General features: G+C 39.6%; 1 protein-coding gene across 1 annotated transcript in view; it reads left to right on the forward strand.

The window, feature by feature from the left end:
* The window catches only part of LOC110089705 (DGAT1/2-independent enzyme synthesizing storage lipids), a 24,107-nt gene continuing 5,629 nt past the window's right edge, over positions 1–18,478 (forward strand). Inside the window, exons 1-7 of the mRNA XM_020812972.3 lie at positions 1–221; positions 2,253–2,610; positions 3,848–4,012; positions 5,654–5,847; positions 6,074–6,134; positions 8,698–8,837; positions 12,495–17,922. Coding sequence (XP_020668631.3) covers positions 2,280–2,610; positions 3,848–4,012; positions 5,654–5,847; positions 6,074–6,134; positions 8,698–8,837; positions 12,495–12,599 — 996 coding nt within the window. The 5' untranslated portion in view covers positions 1–221; positions 2,253–2,279 and the 3' untranslated portion in view covers positions 12,600–17,922. The remainder of the gene's footprint in view (positions 222–2,252; positions 2,611–3,847; positions 4,013–5,653; positions 5,848–6,073; positions 6,135–8,697; positions 8,838–12,494; positions 17,923–18,478) is intronic.

Consider the following 18,478-nt stretch of genomic DNA (forward strand, 5'->3'; position numbering starts at 1 on the left):
AGCAATGCCACAGATACTGTGGACACTAAGCAATGTGTCTTAGATCTTTATTAAGCCATAATGAAGATATCTGTCTGAGGGTGGCAGAGTGATTTTGTTTTATTATGCAATAATAAATACCTCTTAGGGTGACAGAAGAAAACTGGAAAGGCACCTGAGTCCAGAGCTAAACTGAGTCCACACCTCAAACTTCCAGACATCTCCTGAAGGATGACACAAAGGTAATGGATGAAGATACACTTTTGGTAATGGTGATGGAGCTCATCAAAAGCAATTTCTATCTTTCCTAACAACTGGGGGTGAATTTCTCTTTCTTTTTTGTCATTCTGCTTCTTTAAGATGATCATTTTATTAAGATAATTTTGTGTTATGTTTATAAAATTGTATTTAATACTTTGATTACTTGGAAGAGAGCTTTCTAGGTGGAAGTTAGGGGGAGAAGCAGGGAAGGGTTTGTTTTACCCCTCCAGTTTATGAATTAACTTTAAAGGTGCCGCATTCTCACCATCTCCTTGAATCACAGCTACAGACAGTAAGGCTTGCTAGATAGTTCAGTGACTTCTTTATTAGTTGGGAGTTAAATACGCCACTGTGCTTCCTGAGAGGCACCGTTCCTCCTGAGAGAAGAGTCAGCCTGTCTAGCCTTACGAAAACTTCACAAGATGCCCTCAAAAAACAGGAATTATAAACCATTTCTGAGAACTTAGTATCTGAAAAAAAAACTGGAAGGGGTCACCAGAAGTAAGAACTGACTTAACAGCACACATTAATTAGTATTAAGAACAGTGAATGCACAGTGTGTTTCCAGGCAGATTATTCTGAATCCAAAATAACGAAAAATACAGATTGTAAAATGCAGAATGATGTCCAGTGTGGTATGGTGCACAGAGTAACAGACAAGGACAGAGAAGGTCTCGGTTCAAATCCCTGTTTAGCCATGGAAGCTCATCGGGGTGTGTGGAACTGATAAAACCTCTCCTTAAAATATACTCCCTTAAAAACCCTATTAGGGTCTCTATAAATCATTTCCAATTTGACAGCACATACCATAGGATACATTCAAATGGGCTTTTTTGAAAACAGACTACACTTGAAGACACAATGGATGGAAATTACTGTAACCATACCCTTAACATGCTGACAATTCCCTGCAGAAGTTTAATCCTATTTGTATTACACTGCTAGTTCTATCTTTTTTTTAAGTGTGAAAGGAAACATATTCTAGTACTTTAAATCCAGAATAATTTGAAGCAAGTAGGGAGGGAATATACAGTGTTAGAAAGCAAAACATTAAGACAACCCCAGGGCATGCAATATTATATTGCCAGGTTTAATGGAGAAACGGTGGGCATGAGGCCAAGGAAGGCAGTGGCCTCTAACACTCACACACCTGAGAAAGTGTAAAGGATTCTCTTGTGGGTGTAATCTACAACTTGGTCTTGAATTAGAGGATCCCACTGCATGGTATAGCTCTTTCCAGTTTGTACATGGGAGCCAGTCAGATGGAGGGGAAACAGAATGGCCCTGTGAAGGGCAAGGTACGGCTACAAAAAGAATGATTTTGCCTATTAGGAATCACTCAGCACCAGTAGGATTTGAACAGCCTCCCAAACAAGCCATTCAATCCCAAATTAGGGGTGTCAAGGAAGTAGATGCATGCTTGCATTAAATATTCATGCTTTGTGATCTCGGCATCACCACATGACCACAGCCTCTTCCTTACATCCCACCTTCTCTGCCATACCTTGCATGAAAAGGACTCATCCTGCTGACTGTGCCTTCCCATCTGCTTAATCCCCACCCCACCCTGTGGCATTCCCCCTTCTTACTTGTGACATGAGTGGGTGAATGAAATGTTGGATCCTAGAGTATCAAGATAATTACTGCAATTTACTCTGCATCTTCTGTGAGTAAACGGCCTCAGTTTGCAAAGTGAGTGTTTTGCATTCATGACTACACTTCTGCTGAGGTCAGTCAGAGAGATAGGCTAGACTGGATGAATGCTTATCTATTTAGCAAAGAAATCCCTTTCTTTCTTTCTTTCTTTCTTTCTTTCTTTCTTTCTTTCTTTCTTTCTTTCTTTCTTTCTTTCCTTCTTTCTTTCTTGTTCCTCAGCAAGGCAGATTTTCCAGACTAAGTGGGGGAGACTACACGTGAATAAGGGCTTAGCCTTCTTGAACTAAAAGATACCTCAGCTCAGATTACACTACAAGTTAATTGACTGTGTCTTCTCTTTCTTTTTTTCCTGCTAGATAGAAAAGTGAAGACAGCATTTCTTCATGAACAGAGTATTATTTGATTTCTCTTTTTTACCAAAGATGGCAGCAGAAAACACAAACTACACTCTAGAGCTACAACTCCCAGTCTGGTCTACTTATCTCTTAGAAGGTTGTCAGCACTTCATGATATATCCTTTGACAATGCTAGCAATTCTGATAGTATTATATTATCCTTTACTTTTTTCATTCTCTGTGCTCTATATGGGCAGTGCATATTATGCCTTTTGTAGAAAACTTTATGACTTACCAGATGATATCAAGAGTGAACAATGGAGAAAACCAAGGAAAATGTTGGCACTTGTGTCAGATGTTGTTGGCAAGTTATTACATGGTGAGCGTCTTCTAATCCCTAAGAGGCTGAATTTTAAATAATTTTGACACTATGAGAATCCAAGTATTCTTGCACTATGTTTTGACAAAGCAAAGCATTTTGATCAAGAACTGCAGCCCAATAAACCTGAGCAATACAGTTATGAACAGAATTAAAGGAAACTAAGCATTGTACTTTGTATCACGGACACCATACATAATGTCTAGAACATAACCACTCTCAGACTTTTGTACTGGTAGCCATTTCTGCAATGGGGCTTAGAATCATGTATCTTATTCTGTTTGTAACCGGGAGAACATACGAGAGTAATATAGTCTGACAGGACAGTTTAACAAGCTTTGCTGAGCTCAATTCATATTGTCTCATACTGTACTTTCTCCATTTTGCTTAACCTTTAAAATTCTCTTTATTTGTAACACACTAAAAGCAAACAGTATCACACTTGATTTCTGGGCATTTCCCTAATGCTTAATAGAAAAGTAAATCCTGAGTTGGTTTATCAGTACTCATAAAGCAAATTTCTCATCAACATAAGATAGTAAAATATCTTCCCCCTTGTGGTCTTGGATGTATTTTGCATTTTTTCCGTGAATGTGCAAGAATTATAACTGCGACAATGGTCTAGTAAAAGTAGTAGCCCCTGATTGGATAATTGCAGCTCTGTGATGTATTAGCTATCCCATTATGCTTGCTGTCTTTGTGTGCTTAGTTTGACCAAGGGAAAATGCATGGATTTTGCACAGAAGCAGTGTGCTGACTACACCACATATAGTATGAAAATAATGGGAAAATACCCTGGCACTGATAAGTTTTCTGGAAAAAGTTGTGAAATCACCAAGATGTTTTCTCTCACTCTTGAGAAAGCCACTGTCAAATAAAATTTCTCCATCTGTGAGATATCTTCTTAAACTGAGTGTGCTGTTCATTCCTTCTTCATATAATTCCTTCATATTCTTAAGACTCAGGATATAATTTAATGGTTTTGGAGGAGGGGAGGAATATCTTTTGTTCAGGGAAACATTTCAAATGTCACTACCACTCTCACTTTCAAAGATTTTACGCATAATGTTTGATATGTTTTAAAGTTTCTTATTAAGGAATGTTTTTATTTTTACAACTGTTCTGTTGTATGGCTTTCCTCATAACATCTTTTTGTATCCTTCTGAAATACAGATTGTTATGAATTCAGTATCAACATGAAACCCTACTGAGGCCATTGTGTGTTGTACTTTGACAGGTTATGAGGTCTGTGGAATAGAAAACCTACCAGAAGGACCGGCCATTCTGCTTTATTATCATGGAGCTTTAACTGTGGATTATTATCTCTTGGTATTACGCATCTATAGACTTACCGGTAGATTCTGCTATTCTGTGGTAGACCATCTTCTTTTCAATATGCCAGGTAAAACAAACAAACAAACAAAATATCTTTTATTTATGAGCAGTACTTTTTAATGGTGCCTTTTTATCGGCTGTAATTAACATTACAGAATATTCCAATAAGTCTCTTGTTACTTTCTAATTACCATCTAGATTCTTCAATAGGTTGGTGCTGACAATATACACCACACAGCCTTCAGAGTAGTTCTCTGCAGAAATATATGACCAGTTTGCAGAGGTGGTGAAAAGACCATACTGAGTATCTATAGCCCAAGGATGGAGAAACAACTGCCTTTAAGACATAGGAAACCAGAACTTAAACTTGAAAGAAATTAGCAACTAGAGACCAGTGACCTTACAAGATCATTTGTCTTAATTGAATTGGAAATTAGAAGAGATGTGAAAAAGGAGGTTGGAGAGACAGAACTTAAAAGGGACAGAAGTCGCTATGGGGAATGTTTCCTTCCTCTGCTCAGATGCACCACTTTGATAAGACCAAGAAACTCATGGTGGAAAGAATCACAGAACTCCCTGAAATATTTCAATTTACAGCTGCAGTCATTTCCATCTGTTACAAAGTTTACAACATTTGATAATTTTGGAAGGGAGAGAAAGCCACTGAGGGAATAGGATCCTGAGTACCTTACTACATAAATATGTCTTGTTAAAGTGGTTCTTCTTACCATGAGTGCACTGGCTATCTTACAATGACAAGGAGACCAAACAGTGAGCAGTGAAAAGGGATCTCTCCTCTTTTCAAGCAGAGAAAGGAAAGGGGGGATTCCTACACAGAAGGCCCTAGAGCCAAGCTGACAAGGCTTCTGATTCTGAGATTTGCCAACTCAAGTACGGAGCAGAGATCCACAAAAAGAAAGAAATTCTATAGCTGTTCACATCTCCACCCTCTTCTGCACCTTCTCTGAGCACTGAGGAAGAATCCATGAGTAATACTGTCTGTCTTTGAGATGGTGCTTTGTCAATTCCCAGGACAACACAAGTCACTCCAGGGCTTTCTGGCACCCATGGAATATAATGTGAGGCCTGATTGAAATTATTCTTATTACTGTTGAATGTAAAGTTAAAGCCTAAACAAGAGACTACCTAGAACTACAAATCCAGAGCTTGGAAACATTCCTTTTTGCTTTGTTTTGTTTGGAGTACAGCTCCCATGCTCAAAAAAAGGGAATGGCAATCACTCATGTCATATCTGAGAATACCTGCATGAATTTGGCACAGGGACTGAAGGGCAGGAGAATAAGCCCAAATCTGTCCCATATATTCATTCATATGCAAATGATCAAAGTCTCTTTTTCGATTTGCTTGTTCATATGTGGGAAATAATAACATATATATATTTTCTCCCCCCACCCTTTTAAAAAAACATGTGTGAGGTAAGTTTCTCTAAAGCACTAAGCCTTATATTGAAACAAAACAAACTTGGGGGGGGTTGTCTGTTTATGGGCTTCCCTCAGTCTGCATTTGCCAAGTTAGCTTGCTTTTTATTATTTAACTGGTCAGTTGGGGAAAAACATGGATTCTGCTTTTGTTCTTCTTGTTGTTGTTGAATATCTGATGTCTTGGGCAGATTTTCTTAACTGGAGGAATAGTGTTGTAAACCACTTCTGCCTTATTGAGGACCTGAGATTTAGTCTTATTATTGTAGGACTACAGCGGTATTTTCACATCAATTATTGTTCTCACCCTACAAGAGAAGACTGTGTGGAACTTCTGAGGAAAGGGAATCTAGTGGGCATTGCACCAGGTGGACTTCGAGAGCAAAACTATGGAGATCATACGTACAAACTTGTGTGGGGGAAACGTAAAGGATTTGCGCAAGTAGCCATAGATGCAAAAGTGGTAAGTCATATGACATTTTTAGTATCCATGGGAGGAGCTTTACAACAGTTTATTTCCCCTTCACAGCTGATGCAACTTTTGTAATTACTGTATATCTTTCTCTTTCTATCTCTCCCCATCCCTTTCTCACAGAGACTAAGATTAATGGTCTCGTCTTCCTGTGCATGAGTCTGCTCTTCATGTTTTGAATCTGAAATAACAATATCTATGTTTTGTTCTGTCCTAGCCCATTATTCCTGTGTTCACTCAAAATATCAGAGAAGGATATAGAACCTATGGTCGCATAAGTAAGTTAAACGGCATACATCCTTTTGAATTTGTTTTTCTCAGATGCAAGTCTAGAAACATTTAGTTAATTAACTCAGTAGGATTTTGCGTAAAAAGTAGCTGTTTTGCCTATTTCAGCATGCAAAAGAAAAGGAAATATTGCAGTATTAAATTTTATTTCATCTGGAGCTTTCATGCATCAAACTGAAAAAGTGAATTTTGATCCATGAAAGCTCACATGGAAATCAAATGGTTGTGCAGTTATGCAAAGGATGTAACTTTTGGAACACACCAGCATTATCTGTTGCATGCCAAGTCATGTGATTCAATGTAAAACAAATGTCTATGGAGATTCCTTAATTTACAACAATTTGCTTCTAAAAGTTATACATGTTGCATAACTGTGTAACAGCATTTCAGCCAGTAATGGACAAGTGCTGGAACTATACACATACATTACATGTGTCTTGGCCTTCTCTGAAAATATGGGGGTTTTGGCAAATTTTGATTGACTTTTGGCATCACCTGGCAGGACAAAGTTCAGAACAGTGTAGTCCTAGAATGAGCTGGAATTTTTAGCATGTGTACATTACTGAAACAGCAACCGTCTACATTGGCTTGGGCATGTTGTGAGAATGGCTGATGGTTAAATTCCAAAAGATCTCCTATATGGAGAATTAGTACAGGGAAAGTGCCCCAGAGGGAGACCACAGCTGCAATACAAGGATATCTGCAAGTGGGATCTGAAGGCCTTAGGAATGGACCTCAACAGATGGGAAACCTTGACATCTGAGCATTCAGCCTGGAGGCAGGCAGTGCAGCATGGCCTCTCCCAATTTGAAGAGGCACTTGTTCAGCAGGCTGAGGTAAAGAGGCAGTCCCGAAACCAGCAAAATCAGGGAGCAAGAGGTAGCTATGTTAGTCTGTCTCAGCAGGTTGACAAAAGGGGGAAAAAGTGGAGTCTCTAGACTAAGAATTTTATTTTATCATCCTGCATGGTTCGTGCTAAAGAAGAAGACTTTGAATCCTGAAAGCTCACACTGAAATAAAATTGCTAGTATTTGAAGTACCACAATATTTGTTTGTTTCTCTTTCTTTCCCCCCCCCCCACCTTTTCTTTTGCCAACATAGGGTAATTTTCTTGGATTATACAAAAAGACTTGTTAATGAATCATATACTGAGCTGTTAAGTCTATTCGTTGCTGCTAAAATAGCCATAGCAATAATAAGGTGGAGGCAGAGTCTCCTGTAAATGATTCCCTCTCTGAAACAATGGCCTATTAACAAACTGACAATTTATTAGAGCATGCAAAGAAATTATATCAAAGAAACAAAAGAATTTTTTGGATGGCAAGCAATATTTTTATCCATTCAAGTGGAAAACCAAACATTCAATTTTGTTTTTTTTTAAGAATTGTTGTAGAAAAGTGTATTAACAATAGTCTTAATAAAATTAAATTACAATGAAAAGGAGCTAAGATTTATTATATATTAAAAGAAAGGATTATAACCTATCTCCCCCCCACACACACACACACACACACAAAGGCAATTTAATATCACAGGACTCCTTTCATGGGCATAGTTAATTCCAAGTAATTCTGTATAATAATCATTTCAGAAAAACAAATGAATACATCCTTCTAGCATCTAATAAGGCAGCTCCTGGATTATTCACAAGGCATTTGATTGATTGATTGATTGATTGATTGATTGATTGATTGATTGATTGATTGATTGATTGATTGATTGATTGATTGATTGATTGATTGATTGATTGATTGATTGATTGATTGATTGATTGGATGGCCACAGTCCAATGAAGCACTCAGCTCTTTCCTTCATGCCTGAAATAAGGAGAGAAATGAATTCTCCTGCTAGTAGATTAATGATCCATGAAAGAGTCAAAGTAGATAAAATCTGTGAATCATCAACAGCAGCATCACTGACATTATTGACTATCTTTCTCATAATATTGACCCTTTTCTGATGTGTTGTGAAAGACAGTTTGTGCTACCATATAGTGCCATGGCTGAATCTGTCGCCCTGAAAATTTCATGTATGATTTTTCACGTGTTTCATAATATTAGAGCAATGGCATGGTTGCAAATTCTATGGGCAGGAGCTTTATATGCTTTATTATGCTGGAAAATGCTCTGTGATTAGTAATGATACTGCTGGGAAATCTTACCTTGAAACAAGCTCTATACGTACAATGCAGGTTCATAACTGCAGCCATAATATTTTATTTATTTATTTATTTATTGGACTTATATACCGCCCCATAGGGCTACAAGCACTCTCCGGGCGGTTTACAATTTTGTGGTAATAAAACCTCAAATTCTTTATAACATGTGTTGGAGCCACAAAAATAATGTTCAGAATTTCAGGAAATACAGAGAGGGTCACTTGTCCTTTTTTTCGACATATGAGCTCATCAGCCTTTTATATTGCTTGAGCTGATACTGGAGTGTATAATGTTATCTACAAATATAAAAATCAAGACATATATAATTTCAAACACAAACTTCATCTACAGTCTGTTGCTATATGAACTCAAATGTATCTTAATTTCATATACAGGAATAATGAAATGGATTTATGAAAGAACACGGACCATCTTCTTTCCAGTATATGGACTAATTCCAGTCAAATTGTGGACACATATTGGACAACCAATTCCATATGATCCAAATATAACTGCTGATGAACTGGCTGAAAAAGTGAGTGTTTTGTATTCTCGAAGGCTTTCATGGCTGGGATCTGATAATTACTGTGGGTTTTTCAGGCTCTTTGGCTGTGTTCTGAAGGTTGTTCTTCGTAACGTTTTACCAGTCTCTGTGGCCGGCATCTTCAGAGGACAGGAGTCAAAATTCTCTCTGTGCTCTGGTGCAGTTTGTTTGGATAGTTGAGTATTTATAACTGTGGGATCAGTTTTTGTCCTTTTCAGGGTTCCATTGACAGGGTTCAGGGTTCCAGTCGTGTCCAACTCTAGGTCATGGTGCTCATCCCTGTTTCCAAGCCATAGAGCCAGCGTTTGTCCGAAGACAGTTTCTGTGGTCACGTGGCCAGTGCGACTAGACATGGAACACCGTTACCTTCCCACCGAGGTGGTACCTATTTATCTACTCACATTTTTACATACTTTCAAACTGCTAGGTTGGCAGGAGCTGGGACAAGTGACAGGAGCTCACTCCATCGCGTGGACTCGATCTTACGATGGCTGGTCTTCTGACCTTGCAGCACAAAGGCTTCTGCGGTTTAACCCACAGCACCACCATGTCCTCTCAGTGTAAAACAACTGGAAAAATTGGCAGTAGCTGAACATGCCCTAAAACAAGCTGGACAGGAAAATCTATTTCAAAACACAGAAGTACTGGACAACACCAGCAATCATTATGTTAAACTGCACAGGGAAGCCATTGAAATCCACAAACACCAGCAGAGCTTCAACAAAAAAGAAGACATTTTAAAACTCAACGAAGCCTAGCTCCCAGCACTGAAAAATACAGCCTGAAAAAGGTCAATGAACTCTACAAAGCCACAAGGACTGGTGAGCACTACACACAAAAGACCAGCTAATGACACCCACCAATCACAGTGACAGATAATCTCTCCCCCTTATCACAACAATACACCCACAACAAAAAACACACTGATCACCATAATCACCCATCTCCTGAAAAGGACAAAAGCTGATCCACAGCTATAAATACTCAACTATCCAAACAAACTGCATCAGAGTGCAGAGAGAGTTCTGACTCCTGACCTCTGAAGATGCCAGCTGCAGAGACTGGTGAAACGTTAGGAAGAACAACCTTCAGAACACAGCCAAAGAGCCCAAAAAACCCCACAACAACCATGAGTGTTTTATGTTGACAACATGAATATAGCCTGAATTCTAGTGATATACAGTATATCACAGAAGTGAGTACACCCCTCACATTTCATAAATATTTTAGTATATATTTTCCTGTGACAACACTGAAGAAATGACACCTGGCTATGATGAGTAGCAGTGAGTATACAGCTTGTATAACGGTGTGAATGTGCTGTCCCCTCAAAATAACGCAACACACAGCCATTAATGTCTAAACTGCTGGCAATAAAAGTGAGTACACCCCTAAGTGACAATGTCCAAATTGGGACCAAGTAGCCATTTTCTCTCCCTGGGGTCATGAGACCTGTTATTGTCACAAGTCTCAGGTGTGAAGGGGGAGCAGGTGTTATCACTCTCACTCTGTCAGACTGGCCACTGGAAGTTCCGCATGGCACCTCATAGCCATGAACTATCTGAGGATCTGAAAAAATGAATTGTTGCTCTACATAAAGATGGCCTAAGCTATAAGAAGATTGTCAAAACCCTGAAACTGAGCTGCAGCATGGTGGCCAAGACCATACAGTGGTTTAACAGGATGGATTCCACTCAGAACAGGCCTCGCCATGGTCGACCAAAGAAGCTGAGTGCCCATGCTCAGCGTCATATCCAGAGGTTGGTTTTGGGAAATAGACGTATGAGTGCTGCCAGCATTGCTGGAGAGGTTGAAGGGGTGGGGGCTCAGCTTGTCAGTGCTCAGACCATACGCCACACACTGCATCAAATTAGTCTCCAGGACTGTCGTCGCAGAAGAAAGCCTCTTCTAAAGATGATGCACAAGAAAGCCCACATATGGTTTGCTGCAGACAAGCAGACTAAGGACATGGATTTCTGGAACCATGTCCTATGGTCCGATGAGACCAAGATCAACTTATTTGGTTCAGATGGTGTCAAGCGTGTAGTGGCAACCAGGTGAGGAGTACAAAGACAAGTATGTCATGCCTACAGTCAAGCATGGTGGTGGGAGTGTCATGTTCTGGGGCTGCATGAGTGCTGCTGGCACTGGGGAGCTACAGTTCATTGAGGGAACCATAAATGGCAACATGTACTGTGACATACTGAAAAAGAGCATGATCCCCTCCCTTTGGGGACTGGACCGTAGGGCGGTATTCCAACATAACAACCCCAAACAAACCTCCAAAATGACCACCGCCTTGCTAAAGAAGCTGAGGGTAAAGGTTGCGGACTGGCCAAGCATGTATCCAAACCTAAACCCTATTGAGCATCTGTGGGGCAACCTGAAATGGAAGGTGGAGGTGTGTAAGGCCTCTAACATCCACCAGCTTTGTGATGTCATCACGCAGGAGTGGAAGAGGACTCCAGTGGCAACCTGTGAAGCTCTGGTGAAGTGTATGCCCAAGAGGGTTAAGGCAGTGCTGGAAAATAATGATGGCCACAGAAAATATTGACACTTTGCACCCAATTTGGACATTGTCTCTTAGGGGTGTACTCACTTTTGTTGCCAGCGGTTTAGACATTAGTGGTTTTGTGTTGCGTTATTTTGTGGGGACAGCACATTTACACTGTTATACAAGCTGTATACTGACTGCTTTACATTGTAGCCAAGTGTCATTTCTTCAGTGTTGTCACATGAAAAGATATACTAAAATATTTATGAAATGTGAGGGGGTGTGCTCACTTCTGTGATATACTGTAACTTTCCATGGCTAACTGCTAATTGTTGGGGTGCCAGGGTACATCTCAGTTGCTTGCCTGATCATGTGCCCAATCGTACAACTGAAATGCACCCCAGCACCTCATCAATTTGCTATGATTTTTTCAATCTTACACAAGCACCAGTAGGATTCTGGTCAATATGTTCAAATTCCCTAAATATCCTTTCCAGTAAAAAGTGTTTTAGGATTTATGAAAGCTCTTTTAAAAAGGTTTTCTAGAGCATCACAGTTAATTAATTTTTTAAAATATAATAATGATAATGATATATATATTATTCAAATAATGGGTTTGAGGTTTTCTGAAATATATGGGATGGGGGAGAAGAATAAAATTAGAGGTATGTGAATGTTTGTGGAAGAAGAGTGAAAAACCACTGGCTCAGGCCCCCAATTCTGTCTACAGGGTTGCTCAGATTCAAGGCTGGCAGAAGTTTCAAAGTTAAAATATTGCACAGAGCATCTCATATCCTCTGTTTGCTAAACCAACTTTTATTTATATCTTAAAGCCTTGTACATCTGCCCTCTTCAGGCACAGAGGAAGTAGATGTTGCACTTAAATAATCACTGGGCCTCTCTCTGGAAGCAGCATTTGGAAGTATTTTTGTATTGTTATGCCCCTTCTCTTAAGAAGTTGAACAGCAGCATTAAGCATCATTTTTCCAATGTGCAAATCTTTTCTTAACTCACAGACAGTAGGACTGATTGCCATGAGCATAAAAGGTGAATCCATAGGATGATAAATCTTTGGAAAGGACAAAGAGAATTGTTACCAAAGCATCTACTTGATTCTGAATCTGTGCATTCTTGTTCATTTTTCCTGCAAACAGGCCAAAAAGGCAGTAGAAGCTTTACGAGACAAACATCAAAAAATACCTGGAAGTATACTAAGAGCCCTTTGGGAACGCTTTGAGGTGCATCACAAAGACGAATAATGGGAATAATAAATTGTGTATGCAATGAAATGAACTGCAGCAGTACTTTCGTTAGTGCTTCTAGACTTGGATCCAAGCTTTCACAAAGGCCCTTTCTCCTTCTATTAACCTGCCACACAGTTAAGATGATCAGGGAGGCCTTTCTCTCTGTTGCACCATCATCACAGTTGGACTTGGTGGGGATATGAGAGAGGGCCTTGTTTATCACTACCCCAGACTCTAGAACTCCCTCCCATAGGAGGCCAGGTTGGCCCCATCATTCCCTGTCTTTTTTCCTTAGTGACAGGCTGTCACTAAGGAAGGTTTTTAAATTAGATGGTTTGCATTTTGTTGTGTCTAAATCTGTTTTAGTAATGCTTTACCGAACATTTTAATAGGTTATTAATTCAGTAAATATTTGAATAACTCACTGTTTTAGCTTTAATACTGTGCTTTGATTATGTAAGCTGCCTTGGGTCTTTTCTTAGGCAGGGTAAAAATATTTTAAATAAATAAATAAATTTTAACATGAAACTGTAGCCTCATGAATCCCTACCATTTTTCCCCAAAGCCTGTTCACAACTGAGGTTGATATTCTTCAGGATAGCAACCCAGGTGACAACAGTTAACATTACCTTCTATGTCTGTCCTATCCCTAGGAAACCTCTCAGGTCAGAAAGTCTGACTCTTAAAACACCTTCCTAACAGCCCTAAAGGCTATTATAGACCCACTGCCCCACGTGTACTGCTCATCAGTGGAGCTGAACTACATTTCAGAGAAGATTCCAAGAATGTGATCCCTCTTTTAGAAAAGGCCAAGCACTAGTACAAGACTGATTATTTCAGTCTGAAAACATGCTTCACACAAAACAGAAGTGCACAGCAGAAGAGGTAGAGGGTGTGTCCTACGATAAGATCTCAGGACATAAATTTGACCTAGATCTGCCGAGACTGTCAGTCCTCTTTTTCAGAAGATATGCAGAACCCAGAGCCATCTAAAGTGTGGATTGAAGAATAAAACTCAATACTGTATGCAGCCAGTGTAATGTATGACACTGTCAGTCATTTCAAAGTCAAGTCTTTAACATGACTTTTAACAAGCTTGGATCCTACAGAAATATGCAACTATGTTCCCATTGTGGTCTGAATAATAAGAATACCTAGAGGTGCTACATTAATAGCTCTATACAGAAATCTCTCTTGGAAAATTCCCTGCAATAGTTGAAATGAATTGAGGCACACAGAGAGGAAATGCACAGAAGGCAGAGGATGTCACATTAAAACTACCCAAATTTGCTGCCAAGATCCTGTGTGCATTTGGCATAAATACGATTCATGTTCTACTATCAAAGAGAATGGAGGTAAAGTGGATGTAAGGACAGGAAAAGAAGGCGGCTGTGTCACATGTACCTCTGTGTCAAGGATTATACTGATGTGTGCAAAGCCCATAACTTGGCCATGAGATGAAAGTGCCTATGGCAGGTGAATAGCTAAGGCCAAGGGGCTTCTGTGATCTCAATGACAGGAAAGCAGGAGGCACAGTCCCCTTAGGAAATGAGATCCCTGTAGAGGCCTGTGATTATGCAGCCAACAAATTCTTTGACCTGTAAGGTGTGTCATTCGAAACTGCAAGGATGTAAATGGCCCAGCCCACCCAGCTATCTCATCCTAATGCAGGTGTGCTGTGTGGGTGGGTCAACCACTGTGTTATGCCCTCATGTTCTGTGACTGCATTGCTGACACGGTAAGTCCTTCCCCCAGTTTTCATCCCATACCTCACTTCTTCTCTGCCACATCCTGTATGAAAAGTACTCATTATCCTGCATACTCCCTTGTTATTTCACATACCTTCATCCTATTGTCTCTTCTTCAGTGTGAAAAATAAAAAGGAAAATGGGGTGTGAAATTGTACCCTTGGACATGATGATCTCTGGTATCCATTAACATTCCTATGAGTGATTCTGAAGCGATCTTCCCCACCTGGTATCCTTCCAGACCAGACAGTTCATTCTTTTGAGGCTAATGAACTCCAGAACACATGACTAATGATCAGGAATGAATGATAAGAGATGTAGTGCAATCTAGATGAAATGCCATGGGTTGGGAAAAGCTTGTTCCCAAGAGTTTTCCTAGGTAAGCCCTAATTTCAAATAAAAACACAATGATATTCAAGGCTACTAAAATTCTAGTTGTGGTAAAGCTTTTTTTAAGGAAACCAGCAAGGTTGTTGTGGTTTTTTTGGGCTCCTTGGCCATGTTCTGAAGGTTGTGAACAACCTTCAGAACACGGCCAAAGAGCCCCAAAAAAAACACAACAACCATTAGATCCCGGCCATGAAAGCCTTCGCAAAAACCAGCAAGGCATAAAACTGTTTGATCAATGGCACTAAATAAAATATCACTGGTCTTTACTGAACAAAGTTAGGACAGATTACGTATTTGTAAAAACAGGAAAATGTGTTGTGGACAGTGTCTTTGCAGGGCTGGGGTGGGTGTTACTACCCCTTTGTCAGTGATAAGATTGCAAGGCCTTGGCTGAAGAGATTTTCACCACTGGATGTAAGGCATCAGTGATGTGAAGGCATTTGAACAGACCAGACCAGCCTCCAATGCAATAGTATGGTAGCTTTGCATTTTTTTTAAAAAAGTGCTATATTTCTGTACCCTGAAATTCAGCTAGATTTGTTGGCCGGTAGTCTGGGAGGTGAAGTGGGAAGAAGATTACTAAGACAGTACAATTCAGGTACTACCCATGTATTAAATGGAGGCTGTACTGCAAAAGAGAAAACAAGAGAAACTGTTCCAGCAAGTCACTTCATTGCACTTCATGTACATGGAGGGAGGGTGTTAAAGACCAGAAAAACACTTGCAGCAATCCAGCCTGACAGCATTTGCTGTAAGTGTGTGGTCCTAGTTGATGGAGTGGTAGTTTGGTATTCTTGACTGCTGTTCTAGTGTAACCAGTTAGTAGTGGTTTCCAAACAGAAAGCTTCTAACAACATTTATGTACAAACACTTGTACAGGGAATGGGGGCAGGGAGTGTCTGGACCCTGAGTGTGGAACACCTTTCTGTGAGGTCCAAAATGCATTTCTCCACAGGTTCCAACCAGCGGGCTTCCTTGCCATGAATTCTGCGTGGGTACTGTTCTCCCTTTTCTGAGCTTTTCATCCAGTGGCTGTGTGCTCCCTCTGCTGTTGCTGTTTTGCACCACATTTCTGGGATTCATCATTGTAGTGTTACTGTGGCAGGAGAAGATGTTGTGCTTATTTTAATTGCACACACCTTTCAAATTCATGCTACAATTGGAGGGTGAATTGCCCTCCTTGTACAATGAAGTGCCTCAGGCTAGAAACATTGACAGCAACTTGCTCCTGTCTCCATGTAAATTCTGGAACATCTTAGGCTATTTTAGTTTATTAGTATTGATTTTTTTAATTGGGCCTCAAATTGCTTTTAAACACAATATTTTTCTGCAGTGTTTCAGCAGGTGATCCCTCACTTATCTTAATTTCACATACAGGAGCACTGAGACAGCCCTCTGTACAAATCCTGAATGCAGTTTTTCTGATGTGTGAACTATTTCCGATCAAACTTTGGACACATATTGACCAAGCCATTCCATATGAACCCAATATAATAACTGAAGAATTAGCTCAAAAAGTAAATGTTTTGGGACTGTAGAGCTTGCCCAAGGCTTCACAGGCTGATTCTTCTCCTGGAAAGCACAAGGAAGTAAACTCTCAACCTCTAACTCCACAGCCAGATATCCAACTCCCTTAGTTATCCAGTCATGTAATAATATCACTGAGTTCTACCTTAGACCTCATTTGTGATATCAGAATTTATTCATAATGTGGAAAGTGTTTGCAGGAAGGTGACCCGGTTGAAAATAAGCCCATGTAAGGAATGGCTAAGGGAGCTGGGTATGTTTATCCTGAAGAAGATAGTTATCCTCAAATATTTAAAGAGATGTCATATGTAAGATGGAGTAAGCTCTATCTATAGCTGTAGAGAGTAACACCTGAAATAATGAATGCAAATAAGAAAAAAGGAAATTTCACCTAAACATTAGGAAGCACTTCATGATTTGTTTGGAATTCTACTGTTGGTGGACTCTCCTTCACTGGAGGCTTTTAAACAGAATTTAGTAGAGATGAGACAAATGATGGCCACTGATGCATTAAACACTGAAAAAGGAGCACATTTCAAATTTCATGTTTGCTTATTGTGTTAAAAATGTGTATATAGAAGCATATATGGAAGCGTACTTTAACAAACACATTTTAAAAGACCAACTAGCATAAAATATGTGAGCAATTTAAAACACAAGTTTCTATAAAACATAAAACATCAGTAAAAACTCTAACACTAGCTTCCTAAAACACAACCTATTAGTGGTTTAAACAGACAGTTTAACTACTGAATTATACAGAGTAACTGTGAAATTTAAAATCTCCTTTTTCTGCACCTGGAGAGCAAAAAAAAGAAGCAATTACAACAGTGCTAGTGCACGGCACCTTTTAGTGGGGTGGGGAAATGAAGGCTTCTTCCTGGAAGTGGGAAAAGACCTGAGAGAGTAAAGAGGGAGATTGTTTTTTCTTTACAATTTTTCTGTCCTCAGCAAAGAGGTGGATCCCCAGGGTATTAAAAAAAAAGGGGGGTGGAATCCCCATCTTGCATCCTCCTGTTTCTAAGAAACCTTCAATTAAAAAAAATCTCTAAAAGGTACAGGAGAACATATAGGGTTGCTATGTCATGTGAGTGCACTAAATGGCATACAGGATCTCTACCCAACCTTAAGCAATACTATTTAGCCTGCACCAGCTAACTTCAGCCAAGTTGTGAAGCCAAACCCAGTCTGATACGAGAAAATGTCCTTTTTACACAATGCCTTTTCAAAAATTAATAACAGTAACACTCTAAGATACAACACAACCATTTAAAAAAAGATGTGGCCCTGATAGTCAGTGCACAAGAAAACAAATATTCAAAAGAGGTACAGACAAGTGTTGTTTTTTACTTTCAAGTACAACTGTACTCAGAGGCAACATTAACTTTCTGTTGCATAATAGTATAACTTGTTCTAGTTTGGTGACTTCTTAGTGTTCGCTCCTCCCTCCCAGCGTGTCTGAATAAAAATGTAAAGGCTGATAAGAACTAAGTGAAACTTAGTCAACACTTGCAAAGCTCTCCCAAAGGAAAAAAAAAGTTAAAAAAAGGGTGTGGGCTGTAGCTGCTGGTGGTGAAGCTACTCAAGCCAGTTTATAACTACAGTATTCTGGAGCTGGAGAGTCACTTCTTTATGTTCCTGTCTTCTTTGACACAATAGATATGTTTATTAAGGTAACTTTTTTTATCTGTTTGCATTGCTTTCTGTAATATTTTGGTATTATCCTAAGAGGAGAAGTTTGAGTGCTAAGGGGGTTGTAGTGACAGGTTGATTTATTTTTCCCCATCAGGCTCCAAATGTTGCTGTCTAAAATTGTAGACCTTCACACATGCACACTTAACTTCTGCCTTTACATGACTGAGCTGGTTCTTCTGATCATCTGTTTCACTGGTCAGACAACAATTTGCAAGAATCAGCAAAGGCAGAAAACAGTTTGCATGGTGTGCCAACAGCAAAAGCTGCTTTCATAAGGTGCTAACTGGCAATTTGACAAAATGGAAACTTCCATTTTTTATAATGTATCCAATTGGGAATCCAGGGTTGGAAAGCTATGAACAGAATTTCTACAAACTTGGTTTCCTTTTGTAGAATACGTAAGTTCCAAGATGAGACACTGGCTCCTTCTTTTCCCATCTTTCATGATGAGTTTTGGAAATATGTGTGGGGTCACAACAACGGCAGGGCAGGTAAGGGCTTCTAAGGGTCCCAAACTGCTTCACCTTAGCCAGC

The sequence above is a fragment of the Pogona vitticeps genome, chromosome 4 (genome assembly GCF_051106095.1).
Source record: "Pogona vitticeps strain Pit_001003342236 chromosome 4, PviZW2.1, whole genome shotgun sequence".
NCBI classification, from domain to species: Eukaryota; Metazoa; Chordata; class Lepidosauria; order Squamata; family Agamidae; genus Pogona; species Pogona vitticeps.